The sequence below is a fragment of the Miniopterus natalensis genome, chromosome 2, assembly GCF_054644295.1.
Source record: "Miniopterus natalensis isolate mMinNat1 chromosome 2, mMinNat1.hap1, whole genome shotgun sequence".
In the NCBI taxonomy this organism is placed as follows: Eukaryota; Metazoa; Chordata; class Mammalia; order Chiroptera; family Miniopteridae; genus Miniopterus; species Miniopterus natalensis.
Window position 1 is genome coordinate 111,279,211 of NC_142082.1, and position 15,458 is coordinate 111,294,668.

The 15,458-nt window shown below is 34.8% G+C and overlaps 1 protein-coding gene across 1 annotated transcript in view; it reads left to right on the forward strand.

Annotated features, from left to right (window-relative positions):
* The first annotated feature begins 1,440 nt into the window (after nt 1–1,440).
* The window catches only part of DCN (decorin), a 39,269-nt gene continuing 25,251 nt past the window's right edge, over nt 1,441–15,458 (forward strand). Inside the window, exons 1-2 of the mRNA XM_016215268.2 lie at nt 1,441–1,588; nt 5,485–5,746. Of these exons, the coding sequence (XP_016070754.1) occupies nt 5,518–5,746 (229 nt within the window). The 5' untranslated portion in view covers nt 1,441–1,588; nt 5,485–5,517. The remainder of the gene's footprint in view (nt 1,589–5,484; nt 5,747–15,458) is intronic.

Genomic DNA, 15,458 nt, shown 5'->3' on the forward strand with positions numbered 1-15,458 from the left:
CAAATATGAAGACACTGTGCTTCCTCCCTTGGGATAAGACATGTAGATAAATAAGTATAATATAAAGAAGTGACCGTATGTCTTAAGAAAGAGATAAATGCCGTACAAGAGAATATCAGAGGAAAAAATTAATCCAGGTAAGGGGATCATTTGCACCAATGTCCAGGGAAAATAATACTTACCCTTCTCTAAAACATCAGAATTACTGAGCTTGTGGTTATTAAAAATCAAGGAAAAGAGGAGTAGGGTAAGGTGTTAAATTAGGGAGGTGGGGCTTGGGAAATAAGGTAAAATATAATGTGATAACACCCTTTCCCCTCATTTAGTTACCCACTCAAAAATTTAATTCCTTGAAGTTTCATCAAGGCAAAAGAGTATTTGCTGTGGAATTGTATACTTAGATGGCTGGAGGTTGGAAGGAGGGAGGGTGGAGAATGGAGGGGGTCCTCTCATGTTTCACAGATGCTGATTTCAAGTTTCCACCTGGTAATGGCCTGGGGGGCGAGCATAAAGATACAAGTCAAAACAGAGAGATGCAGAGACAACTAACAGCAACCAGCAGGGGAATTAGAAACATTCAGAAAAATCTTCCAGTAGCTAAATAAATGACTTTCCTTGTATTTGCACTGTCTTTTCTCTACTGAAATTTGGAAAAAGCCATAGACTCTATTGCCTCTAGGTTATATAAAAGCCTAATTTTTGAAAATAAAAGTTTTACAGCCTAAAATAAAATGTGGCCAACTTTTAGAAATCTGTGTGTTTTATTAAAAAAAAAAAAAAAAACAACAAAAAACTAGTAGAAACAAGAAAGATTTTAAGTATGAGCAATGAACATAATAAATGATATGCTTTTTCTATAAAACCATGGCTTTCATCCAGGACACTTTAGAAACACATTCAAAATATATAGAAAACCTCCCCCGCAGAGCACTTGAATTTGCACAAAGAGCCCAAGGCAAGTAAGAATCCGAGGGAGTGTTTTCACAGAAGGCCACTCATTTATTTTCACAGACCACATTTAAAATAACTACAAGATTCATTTCATTCCATTTGCCGGACTTACACGACCTGAAAGCAAGGAAAACTGTCGTTGCCGAAGTATAATAGATGTTCCTTAGGAACAAGGCTAGAAAGGGTGGAGAGCGGGGTTGGGGTGGGGGTGGGGGTGGGGAAACAAACCCTTTAGTTACGATATTTTAGGGCACTGAATTGACACAATAAAACAAATTTCAAGTCAAGTTCCTCCACTGTGCTATACAAGCAGTTTAGAATCTTAAGCAGATGTAAAAGGAACTAGGCAAATGGGGAGAAAAAAAGGCCAATAAACTTTCTGGCTACAATACAAGAGACATATCATTACCATATGATCTAATGTGGGTGTCAGCCGGGTAGTGTTCATTGAGGGAAACCTTATTTTTTATCTGGGCTATGGAGTAGAAGCAGGAGATTTTCAACCTAGTGACAGGCACAGAGCAGCACCTACCCCCTCCTCCTTCCCACACCTGCAAACTCTTTTGCTTGGGCTGAATATTTAGTGTAATTACATCTCAGCTTTGAGGGCTCCTGTGGCAAATCCCCGGATTAAAAGGTATGGCTTTCGATAATTGTCCTGAACTCTGCTACAGACTAATAAAACTTTGATCAAGTAGAGGGAAAGAGAGATTATTTGGTGAGAAAAAGAAAAGAAAAAGTAAACTGTGCTAAACTTTTTAAGAATCTTTATGCAGCATTTTAAAAAAGTATTGCTTGGAAACGGAAGTTGAAAATTGGGTTAAATGATTAAATGCATTGTTTTAGTTCTTTCTGTTCTTGCAAAAAAAAAAAAAAGATGTTTATTAAAAATCTATGACCTAACGCCATGACTATCTATATTTATATATTTGTATTTGTACTAATGAAATGTTTAGCTCTTTAGAATGTATTCATAGAAAAGTATTCTAGATTAGCATATTATTCGTAGTTGGGTTATGTATTTAAGGATTTATTTCCTTCCTGACTTCTTGTATATTTTAAGAACTTTTAAAACCTAGGAGGTTACTAAGAGAAGTAAACTCCGGTCATTAGTTGTAGAAGTTTAGTGTACATTTCTACAACCTAGAAAAGAATATAAATAATCACCAGAGGTGAAAATAAACATTGAATACATTTATGCTGATTATTAAAGACTCAACTAAAATAATATCACATTTAGCTACATAATTTCTTAAATGTAAAGAAGAGACTCTGTCTGTATTTTCAGTACAAATGAAATTTTATAAGATATATTCACAATGCAGTGAGGGTGTAAGTTAGATTTTTTTTCTAATTGCAAACAGGATAACATGATGACCACTTGTTAAGTGAGCTCTGGTGATGTAAATACCTGTGGGTTTTTTTTCCTTCCAATTGCTGTTTTGACAAGAAAATGAACTAAACACCTCCTATAGCAGCCCTTATTTATGGATAAATGTGGTTTTATTGTTTATTTTAAAATTATTTTATTTTATTGAGGTTTTTAATTCACCTAGTGCTGGTGGTTTTTAATTTTGCTCTGCATTTATAGCTTCGCTTATCTCCTGAGGGTTAAATTTTGACTTTGATAGTCACCCCAAAGGCATAAATGACATCATACAAATGTTGATCTGAATGATATAGTTAATTTAATGGGCTGAAGTGGTTTAAGGAACCAGAGATGGTTATTTCTGATAAAATACTTATAAATTATGGCAATGAGCTTTAATGAAGTAGTGACATTATTCTTAGCAATTAGCATTTAGGAGTCATACATTCGACAGTACTTAAAACAGTTTAATGAAATTTAAAAGCCTATCATCTCAATAATAGCCTGCCTGGTTTCTACATGAGTCACTGTTGTTTTTTGTTTATTTTTCGGACTTCTTAAGGAAAGAAGGAAACGATTAAAGAAATTATTAGGACCAACTGCCCACATTAATTGATTTAAGATGCTGAGTGTTCAAGTATCAGAACTCTAATTTAAAAGAAGTTAATTCATGGAGGAACTTGTATAAAGTTCCTGGACATGTTAGTATTATTACCCAGGACAATCAGGGTTAAAATGCGCACACACACACACACACACACACACACACACACACACACACGACAGCTATAAGCTGCCTGTTTGCATTCAGCTTCAGCCAGAAAGCATTTTGCATAGAGAATTTGCACCATTTTACCAAGAGTAACTAAATATAAATGATAATATTTTTTGAGCTAACGTGCAACATTCCCTTTTGTGGGTTAGTGAAGCAACCAGATACTTTCTGTTCTCGAGAAAAGATAAAAAAGTGACATCTGCATTAATTCTAGTTGCTATTTATTAAATCTGCAATTACTTTACTTCATTTTTCTTCTAAAATTGTGAGACATTAAATATGCAAGGCTAGCAAACTTGTGGTAAACCATAAACTTTGCATTTTAATGTGAAACAGACAGAAAACACTTTCCTTAGATCCAATCCAAGGGCAACACTGCCAAAACAATAGGGTCTCCGTTAAAAGGCAACTTAGTGAGTGGGAATGGGCTCCGAGGGGAAACCTGATACTGAACTTAAAGGGGCAGTGTGAATAATTAACCTTAGTAGTATTTTTAAATGAAAATCCACAAGCCCATATTGTATGTGTGCTGCCTTCATGATACTTCAGTAATAAATATAAACTAAGAAACAAAAGTATAAAAAATTGAAAAATATTTATTCCCTTTCCAGTAGTGGATCTAGGTAAAAATTTCCCGAACATACATTAGGGTTAGGGCATACAAAGGCTTGTTTTTCTTATGCTACAATTGGATAACAACTCCAAACAATTATTTAATTTAATTATAAATGTGCAGCTTTACTTTGGACTCTTATACGTGTACAATTCAAAGTAACAATGATAGGACTAAAGATAATATCTGCAATACATTACGGGAATACTTAGAACAGTTTCAATGGTTTTACTTATTTTTTAAATATATCAACTCAAAAATTGACTGCTTGCTCTCTACATGATCAAACAATTTTTGTTATTCAGATTTATTAGTCAACTTTATTTAGTTCACTAGGCGAACTAAACCACCAATTCAACAACATAGATTTATATATACATAGTGCTTAATGAATGAATGGATAAATATTGTATGGATTTGTCAAAAATGTACTTTTTGTTTGTTTACAAAGTAGTCCTATAGGTAAAACTAAATAATATATGAGCCACATAAAAATCAGTTAGTATTTTCCATACGTGTTTATTGGTTCATTTAAAATGATCAGTTTGAGAAACTATCCAATAGAATTATTTTTAAAAGTGAATCTTGCTTATACCAAGTTGAGGTTTTCAATTTCATATCTTTCTTGTGCTAGAAATTTGATATTGAAAAAAAAGATAATTGGTGTTTAAAAAATCAGACTGACTGGCTGCTTAGCACAAATTGAATAACTGGTGTTAATAAATTGATGGTCAGTTGAGTCATTTATGTGCAGAATATTGTGCAAGGCTTGGTACAAAACAAAAATAATAAGACACGCCCTGAAGGAGTACATCTTCTATTGGGGGGGTTGGGGGACAGACCCAGCAGGCAAAACAAATTACAATAAAATGTGATAAGTTCTTTAAAAGAGGTTAAGAGCAAGGTTCCTGGGAGCACAGAAGAGCATCCTGCCTGGATGTGCCAGGGACAAGCACAGGGGAAGCCTATTATCTCATTTAATCTTTACAACACTCCTACAAGGTAGGTATTTTAAATGACAATTAGCTTTGAGGATCAGGGTTGAGGTGGGCACTGGGAGAGAAGAGAAAATGGAGAGAAATGTCGCTAGAATATCAGTTGATACCACATTATGAACCATCTTAAAATGCGCCACAGGGGATGTAGACCTTTTTGGCAAGCCATGGAGGTCAACAAAGGGTTTCCAGTAGAAGAGTAATACAATTAAATTGAATTTTTAGAAGATGACTTGGACAGCAGAGTGGAAGATGGCCTGGTGCAGAGGGAATAGTCAAGGGAGATACCAACTGGAAGCTCTTACTATACTTTTAGGAGATGAGAATGGCCTGGACCAAGATAAATACAATAAGATGGAGAGATAAGATTGGCTTTCAAAGATACTTCTGAAGCAGGAATTAGAGATCTCTCAAGTGTATAGACAAAATTTTATTTGACTACGGCATGTCTTGTGTTGAGTAAACATTGGAAAATTTCAACACAATTTATCCTTAACAATTATGTAAATGATGTGAATATATAACATATTGTCTTAATTCAGACCATAATTGAGACCCTAAATTCAAAACAAGCCAAGTTAAATAATATTTGAATATTTCTTCGTAAGTGAATAGTCATGAAAATTAGTCTTACCACCATTTAAATATGTTTCTAATGCTCTGCTTCCTAACAATATATTATTATTATTATATTATTTTTTACTTTCTTTATTCTCATTCTACTATGGGGTATTATAAACTAGGCAAGGCTGCTCTTCTAAACCTTTTGTTTATTTCCTAGGTTCCTTGGTTGTGAAAATACATGAGATAAATCATGAAGGCAACTATCATCTTTCTCCTGCTTGCTCAAGTCTCCTGGGCCGGACCGTTTCAACAGAGAAGCATATTTGACTTTTATGACCTCATGCTTGGAGATGAGGCTTCTGGGGCAGACTCAGATGACCATTACCGCAGTCCTGATGCTCCTGACGCAGATGTTCTGGGACCAGTGTGTCCCTTCCGCTGTCAATGCCATCTTCGAGTTGTCCAGTGCTCAGATTTGGGTGAGTGGAGTGCAGGCTCTCTTTACCCACCTTGTTTGTTATTTTCCTGGGAATGGCTCCTGGGAATTTAGAACTATCCCTTTTAATCTCTGCATTTCCAAATTTGAGACACAGTGCCACCTAATGAGAAGTAAAGGAAGCAAAGTAGGATAGAAAGAAGTAGCTTCAAGGTTAAAAGATATTTTTTCTTTTCTTTTTTTTAAGTCACAGCTCTATCACTTTGCAATCTTGGACAAGTTACTTTTAAAAAGAAATCTTTTTGAACCTCATGGTGCTCCCTTCTATAAGATACAATTTTAAGCAAAACAATGTCTTACGTTCTGTGATTGCAGAGTGATGGTTTATTTTAATTTGATGATTTTTTCCCCCATGAAATCTTAGACATTAAGAAAACTTGGGCCATCTCTCTGTTCTTGGCTTAGTTCAAAACACAGAGTTCAAACATTACTAAATTGTAAAGTATGCAGAGTTATCAGAAGCAAAGCATCTAAACTTTGAGAACAAAAAATTATCTTTCAAGTACCAAAATACTCCCTTAATCTCTGGGTCTTAGTTTTACCTTTATTGTTGGTATTTTTTTTTTTTTTTTGTAATCTGTAGCTGTTTATATTCTTTAGAAACTTTCAAAGTAAATCTTTACAACTAACGTATGGTGTAAATATTCAACATAAGCACAGAGCACAGATCTTTAGCCCAACACTGTAAATACAATTTGATTTATCATAGTCAAGAAAAATTTGGCCTGGGAATTTCAAGAGCAATACACTCAGAAGATAAATCTCCAGAAAGTTTGAGGCCCCAGCACATGGGCCAAAAGGGAATCGACTTAGTTTACATGGCAGCTGATTCACATTCCTCTTTCTTTTGGTACATTTTCTTATTGGAAAGAGAAAAAAAAAAATCTTCACTGAATGATTCTACCATGGTGCATTTCCCTGTGGAAGAAACACATAGCATAGTAGGACACTTTTTTCAGAAATCTTATATTTATTCAAAACATGCTTTCTAGCAGGATTTTGCACTAACTTCTACAGTGGGAATAAACTACACTCAGGGACCCAGGAAAACATAGCTTGTTAAATAATAACTGAAAAACAAACACTTTGAGAGAGCTTCTTCAATACTGACATACATCACATAGCCATTTGAAACTGAAATAAGTGTATAGAAAGGCTATAAAAAGACTGTTGGTAATTCCACTGGATTCATTCATTCATTCATTCATTCATTCATTCATTCATTCATCATATATGCTGAGATCTTTTCTAGGCCCTAGGGAGAAAAGAATGAAACAGACAGATATGGTCCCTGTTCTTGTGACTCTTAGATTCTATTGATGGTGATTATTGCTTTTTTGATTTGTATAATTGTTACAGGGGGTATTAGATTACTATAAAATTCAAAAGAAACTTCTATAAGCATCTAGAGATTACATGAAATATGGGTTTAGGCAGAAAAAATAATAGGGTTGAAACTATCTGAACAAAGGAATTGCTATTTTATGGACATACTAGTGGTAAACTTTTTCTGAAATTACTAAAATGGCTGAGTTACCAAGAAATGTGATGCAAGTTAAATCTCACTTTGCCTCTGAACAAGGTTAAAAGACTTCACTATTACTCCCATCCCATATCATCAACAATGAAGGGTTGGTGTTTTTAAGCAAGGAAGACATGTCCAGTCACTTCACTTAAGTTTTATTTTTCCATAAATATAGTTTTACTTTGCTTACACAATAAATGGTCCATAAAGCCTGACTCTGATAAAAGTATTGGAACAGTGCTCCAATTGTCTATCATGGAAAAGGCCCAAGGCTATTGCTCAACACTAAACAGAAAAGTGGAGAGTTAGAAAAGAAACATCAAGGTTCATTGACTTGGGTGTCTCATTACAATTTTGTTTTGGTTACTGTTTTGTTTTGTTTATTTTGTGTTGTTTTTAGATGAGAATGTTTTCTACATTATCTTATTTTTAAGGGCCCAGAGTATACAGCATTCCTTTATTATAAGTAATCTTACTGGCTCATAAAAAAGAAATAGCTAAAATTTTAATAATGATTTGTTTGAGGAACCATGTTTGACTAAGAGAACTGAGTTCCAATGAGCAGTGGGCTCATCCAACTTACTTTTGGTCTTTATTAATTCAAAAATGCATATTTAAATATGTTGTCAAAAAATGGTGTGATATTTCTAAGAAATACATTTTTTTTTATAAATTGCTTTTATTTTCCAATTACAACTGATACTGAATATCATATTAGTTTCAGAAGTATCTGAAACTATTATTAGTATCATAGTAGTTTCAGCACATTCATATAACTTACAAAGTGAAGAAAATGCATTTCTTAAAAGGAAGAGCAATCCACTTGCCTTTTAAAAAACACTGTTCACATTTTCATCTACTATCTCACTCCTGCTCCCTTCATGATTTTGGAAGACTTTTCAGCACCTTGACATCTTTAGCTGCACAAAATCACAGTCTTAGAAAACTCATTATATGTGTAAGATACCTGATTTATAGTAGAGACTCAAAACATTTTTTTATGTGATGATTATATGGAGTAAAAGATGAAAGAAAAGTAGAAACAAGCAAGGAAGGAAAAATGGTCAAAGTCATTCATATAAAGATAATGCAGTTTATTTTATTTTTAGTTTTAACTTCTCTAATGATCTGAACATGAAACTTGTATTATTATAATAAAGAAAAAATGCTGTGGACATTGAGATAGGAAATGTAAATGCTTATCTGTATCAAAGGCTAATGTTTTCTTCAGGATTATCCCTGGCAGAGGTTTTTATTAGCAGAGAGAAGTTACAGTGCTAAATGACAAAATCTTTTGTCAACTTATTATCTAAATAATGTTTAATATAAACGAACATTTTTATTAGAATGACTATTTTTGCCGCCAAGAGTTATTTTTGACGTAGTTAAACAATATCAAATTTTTAAACAGTTCTTTTAAAGTTAAGATGTAAAAGTTGTGAAATTAGGATTGAATAATTACTTTATGGGAAAACTTAAGACCTTCAGGAAGATACATTGACTGTTTGGGTTCCTAGTTTTAACTTATCAGAATAGTATTATATTGTGTTTTCCTAGAGCTCAGCATATTGAGAAAGCAAACATATGTCTTAACCTGTTTGAGGAAGTAATGAATTCTCCGTAGATATTGGCCAAATTGGTTTGACTGAAAGTGTTGCAATTTAGCTTGTAATTTGAACCAGACTTTTATGAGGCCTATCTCTTCTTTCTTTATCTATCCTCTTAAAACATAAAACCATTCCCTCTTAATTTTATAGCATTTATAAAAAATAACAATATAAAAATAAATGTAGGAACAACTTTAAAATAGTAAACTCACAATTCTCAGATCTTTTAAAAATGTCCTAATATTGGACAGTGTCGCTAAATGGTTAGAGCGTCAGCGCTGAAGGGTCGAGGGTTCCATTCCCAGTCAAGGGCAGGTATCTCTCTTGCAGGCTCAGGCTCTACCCTGGTCCCAGCTGGGGCACGTGCAAGAAGCAACCGATCACCAATCGATGTGTCTCTCTCACACTGATGCTTCTCTCTCTTTCCCTCTCTGTCTCTCTATCCCCCTGTCCCTCCCTTCCACTCTCTCTAAAAGTAATCAATGGAAAAGGTATCCTTGGGTGAAGATTAATAAAAATAAATAAATTAATAAATTAATTAAATAAACAAATATGTCCTAATACTGATCCTGTGACTGGATGCTCAATTTTATGTACTTAGTATCTTGAAGGAAGACAGTTCCCCTTACTTGTGTGCTCTTTGGATTAGCCACTCATCTTTGGATCAGATGTCCAATTGGCATTGGTCATGACTTTCATAGTATTGCTAAAAAGAAGATCAGACCTGGCAGATGAAATAGCATAAGCACTGTTTTTTGACTGTTAATCCAAATTAAAGTAATAGTTATTGATAGATACATTTCTTATAAACAAGATTCAAAAGAATTAAAATATATTTTAAAAGTATTGAATAATGGAGAAAACTTGGGTTATGCAGTTTAACAACTCTGAACTCAAGTCCTGTTTTACGATTTACTCCCTGTACCTTTGAAACTTTAAAAATCTGTTTTCTCATTTGACAAATGAGAATATATCTTTATTAGCTAAGAATTTTAAAAATTTTTAAATGTTTACCATAATAACTGTTACATTCAGTTTACCATTTCAGACGTGTTGGCTAATAACATGAGGCTATTTCTGATATGTTCTTTTATTTTTTTAAGAATTGAGAATCACTAATAAGTATATGGCTTGTTAAGTTGGATACAAAATAGTATCTTCTCCTCCCCCCCAAGAGGCCACATGACCTCCAATGCAAATAGATAAGAGAAAATTGTGCAATTATTGAACAATTCAGTGTTCTCCATGCACTGTTCCTTTGAACAAAATGGATTTGGTTGAGTGAAGAACAATAAAATACTAAGCTATTTTATAATCATAAATGATTCACATCCACATACTTAGCCCTGTAGAAATAATGCCAGGAGATGGAAGGTTTTATTTTGCCATGTAAAAGTCATTACAAATAAATATTGTTCTTACAGTGTAACTCATACTGCAAAAAATAGTTTAATTAAAAAAAACTTAGGGAAAAATGTACAACCTGCAAAAAGTTAGTTTTCTTTTGTTTAAATCATTTTCTCAACTGTTGAAAATTTTGTTAGAGGTCACAACTTGGAACATACTATAGTCCAGTTTGTCTCTTGTCTGGGGAAATTAAGTTTACTAGAAGCAAACTTTATCTACGAGCTAAACAAACTGTTAGACTTCCTTGAAATCTACCCAGAAGAATAAATTAGGGCTGTTTTGTAGAGGGATAGAGAGAATGCTGGAAGCTCAGTTGCTTTCATGCTTTATGTCTAGCTCTGGAGCATCAGGGATGTGGGGTGACCCTTATTAGGAGTTTAGATGCATCAAAGGGTAACTCCAAAACATGATATAAGAAAGAAGCTGTGCACAGAGCATGCCCAGTGGTTCCCTAAGTTAGTATTGGGTAGAGTGAAGTCTGACAGATCCTCAGATGAAGCAGGAGTAATGCTCAGGAGCAACCCAGGTAACCAAGGCTTCTGACTCAAAGATTTAAGGATGGGCAGGAGGAAGAGAGGAGCCAGAGAAGGCCAAAGGAAGCTTCTGTCTCCTTGACCTGAGAACTGACACATTCTTGGTTTCCTTCTCAGTCCCAGGAGGGAGAGAGGCAGCTGTGTGGGGTCAAGGCATCCTGTTAGCCTACAGCTGCGCCCCGTCTCTGTAAGACCATCCCCGGCTCCAGGTTAGCTAGCATCTGGGTAAACGAGGAAATGCAGAGACCTTTTAATTTTAACTTTTCTCCTTTAAAAAAGTACCAAGAAGATTGCATATTTCCTTAAAAATAAGGATAATAGAAGAATTAAAGCAGTTTGCACTTTCATCTTAATAAAAGGAGGAAGCCTTGTAGCAGCTGCACTGTAAACTCAAGATTGACCCCTAACTTTGACTGTGGATTGTCTTTAGAGGCAACTTCTGAACTTGTCTACTTCTGTGTTTTCATTGTAATATACATTTACCTTGATTATTCTTTAACAATCAATGATATATAACAATTATTATTCAGTGTCTTTTTATTACCTGTTTAAACATTAACTTGCTCTACCAGAAGGGAAGCATGACAATAATTTATCTTTGTAGACCCTCCACTCAGCTAAATGCCTTATACTTGATAGGCTCTCATACATTAATAAACACTTGTGAATGAATAAATGAACAGATGCATGGCTTAGTGCATAATTCTATAATATTCTTGATTCTGTCAAACTGGAAACAGGAGGGAACATGTCTGACTTGGAATTCGTTGCCATAGAATTGTGGTTCACTCTTTCTTATTCCTTTTAGAGATGACCTCAGAAGGAAGCTTAAACCTTCCTGGAGTTTACTTGGGAAAACAATCTAATTAAAGGGGGAATCTTCTATTTCTCAAAACTGATCCAAATAACATTACAGTCAAATTGCCATTTTTAAGAGGCAAAAAGGGAGGAAACTTGTAGGGCTGAGCAGAAAGGTATTTTGATGGGGTTGGATGTCTACATATTGTTTTGGTTATATGCCAAAAATGGAAATGTATCACCATTATCCTACTTACTAAATTGAAGACAGAATTACAAAAAAATATTGTTGGAAATCAACAAGAATAAATCATGGATTTTGGATCCCTGCCACAGGGCAGGGAAAAATAAAAGCATGTTTTAGGACAACCTGGCCTTTGTCCAACACGATGTTTAGCAGATTGCTGACACTGGCTAACAGAACAGTGCTATCCATCACTGGGACAACTAGGGAAAAAAAGTAAAATTCTTTTCACTAATAAGCCTTTATTTCAGAAATAGCTTCCTGCTAACATCGTAAGTAGAATTTTATTTACTTTAATAAATAATCCTATTTTAAAGAAGATAAAGTTCCTGTTACAGAATTTGAGACAGCAAATATATAATTCAGATAGCCTTAGAAATAACTGCATTTCGGTGGAAAATTTAGAATTATATTAAAGTATGCTCATTGAAAAATAATTAAATATAGGGAACCACTCTGTTCCTATTACTATTGCTGAATAAATATTACCTAAAAACTTGGCAACTTAAAAATATAATTTTGATTATGATTTAAGGTACAGGGGATTTGAACAGGGCTCAGAAAGGCTGTCTCACTTGGGGCCTCTCAGGCAGTGTGGTCAGGTATTGGCTGTGGCCATGGCCATGGGTTGGTAGCCTAGGCTGGACACCCAAGAAAGACTGCTCGCTCTCATGACTGGCAGCTGCTGCTGCTGTAGCCTGAGAGCTCTGCTTTCTGCCATCTGGAGTGTCTCAGGTGGCGTCTCCAGCATGGTGATCTCAGCACAGACGGAATTCTTTCTTACATAGCCTCTGGCTGCCCCCAGAGCAAGTATCCCAGAAGAATTGGACAGCAGCTGTATGATCTTTTCTGACCCGGCCTCAAAAGTCATACTGTGTCGCTTCCACCACATTGCATCAGTTCATAGAGGAATCAGGAGGCCAGGCCAGATTCAGAAACAGGGGAGTGTGACTCCATTTTGTGATGGGGTTAGGACAAGTTTGTGTTGAATAAGAGCATATTGAGGGGCAGATATGATTAACGTCATCTTTGAAAAATGCAATTATTTACACAGTCACTCAGATTTATATGCATTTCTTGACAAAAAAGAATAAGCTGATATAAAGACTGATAATTTTAGATTTTCAAAAGACTATAGGATTTGTTACCATTATATTGACCACGAACAGCTTTTAGGGGATCTGATTATTTGTTGGGAACATGTGCTTACTAAACCAAAGGGTTGCCACCCAGAGGCGGAGCTTGGTAGATAAGCTCTCCCAAGGCTCTCAGCTTTGTGGGAACTGGGATGAGTGCAGCAAGGTGATGGACTGACTGACAACAGACAAACAAACAAACACACACAAACCAAAAACCCCACCCAGGTTCAAGAGCTTTAGGTAAAAAAACCTGTGTGTGACATACCTTTGAAAGAGATTTCAACTTCCAAGATCATATGCATTTTAATTGTATTGTGCAGAAAAATAAAAATAAAGGAAAAAAAACACAATCACTTGTCACAGACATACAGACTAGTAATAATCAGCGAGGTATCTTCTCCTTATTGGTGATAATTTTAGGTACCAATAACTGGGACCCTGCTACGCACTACAGTAGCCAATTATTTTGTAGATTAGTAATAATCAGCAAGTATCTTCTCCTTATTGGTGATAATTTTAGGTTTCAATAACTGGGACCCTGCTATGCACTGCAGTAGCGGATTATTTTGTAGAATAGTTTATTGAGTTCTCAGAAAAATTCTGTGAAAGATGAAGGAAAACTTATGCCTAGAGAGCTTAAGCAACTTACCCAGTGATCTTAAGGATCAAGAAAGGCCAAAATTCAAATTCAACTAACAATCTTATAAAAAGATGTTAAAAATTTTTTAAATATACAAAATAGGACAGTTGTGTACCCATCACCAAGCTTCACCAATTATCAACTAATACCAGTATTTTCCTATATATTCCCACTACTTTCCCCCTTCCATGTCATTCTGAAACACATTTAAGACACCATATCATTTTATCCAACAAATAATATCGGTATATTTCTCTGAAAGTTTAAAACTCATATATAACACAAACATAACAACCTGATTATATATAAAATTAAAAACAGTTTCTTAATATCACCAAATATTCATTCAGTGTACAGATTTTCAATCATCTTATAAATGTTATAAGTGTTTTATAGTTTATTTGTGTGAATCAGGGTCTAAATGCAGTACATACATTGCAGTAATTTAAATAGCTCTTATGTCTCTTTTAAACTACAGTTTCACCAATATTTCTTCATATTTCCATGCAATCTATTTTTTGAAGAAATTGGGTTTTGTTGAAGCCATCACTTTAGTAGACTTTAGCGTGTTTCTTTGACCTCTTTATTTCTTGTAAATTGGGAGCTACATCTTGAGGCTTAATCAGATTCAGCATTAATTGTTTATTTGCTTGTTTATTTGTTTGTTTTTGACAATACTAATCCATACTTGAGGATCTATTTCTCCCTCCAAGAGTTATAACCAATCCTTCCCCACAAGAAGTATGAGAAATATATGGCGTGCAAAGAAACTGTTACCACTGGATCAGTCACCATTTGGGACAGAAAAGGCAGTCTTCAGCAGATACATATGTGATAAAAGGTTCCTCACAAATATGTCAAAGACACATAAGAAAGTGAGAGCAATTTTCAGGTGTAGATAATGGGAATGATGTTTGATAGCAGCATTCATTTCTAAAATGTTCTTCGACAACCAAGAATCAGAAAGAAAATTTTGATTCTTATAGCCAGTTGTATCCTAATACTTCTGAGGAAAAATAGGAACTCTCATGAGAGCAGGATATGAAGAGATGATTGTAAAAAAATAGAGCAGAAAAGACTTTGAAGCCATGACCTGAACTGCTCACCATGGGACAGCAAGGCAGACTATGATTTTAAAATGAATCAATCAAAAAGCTACCTCCTGTATGTAAAGCATTAAGATCAAAGCTCTGATGAAACATAGTAATTTTTCCTTACCTAGAATTTACTGAAAAGAAAGAAATCTAAAGTGCAGTATTATACATCAGAAGCATATACATAAGGAATTTGTAGGGTGGGGGTCATCATTATCTGGGTTGGTTAGGATCAATATTATAAGGCAGGCTGATGAGTGCTTGAAAGGATTGTTAGAATGGAAGTAAGAGGAAATGAATGGGTGACATATTCCATACACATAAATTATATAAACAAAAATGAGTAGTTAAGAATAAGCACAGTATGTTCAAGAGAAAACACTGATCAGCATCTTTTAAAAACATGCAAGTATGTATATATACATATATATATGTGTGTATACATATACACACACATATATATATATAGATATAAAATAATTTTTAAGATTAAGCTTAGAGAGAGACAAAGAAACATCCATGTGAGAGAGAAACGTCAATAAGTTACCTCCTGCATGTGCCCTGACCAGGGATGGGACCTGCTACCTGGGTACGTGCCCTGAGCGGAATCAAACCTGTCACCTCCTGGTGTACGGGACGACGCTCCAACCAGTTGAGCCACACAGGCCAGGGCCTTGCAGAAAATTTATATACATAAATGGCACATTA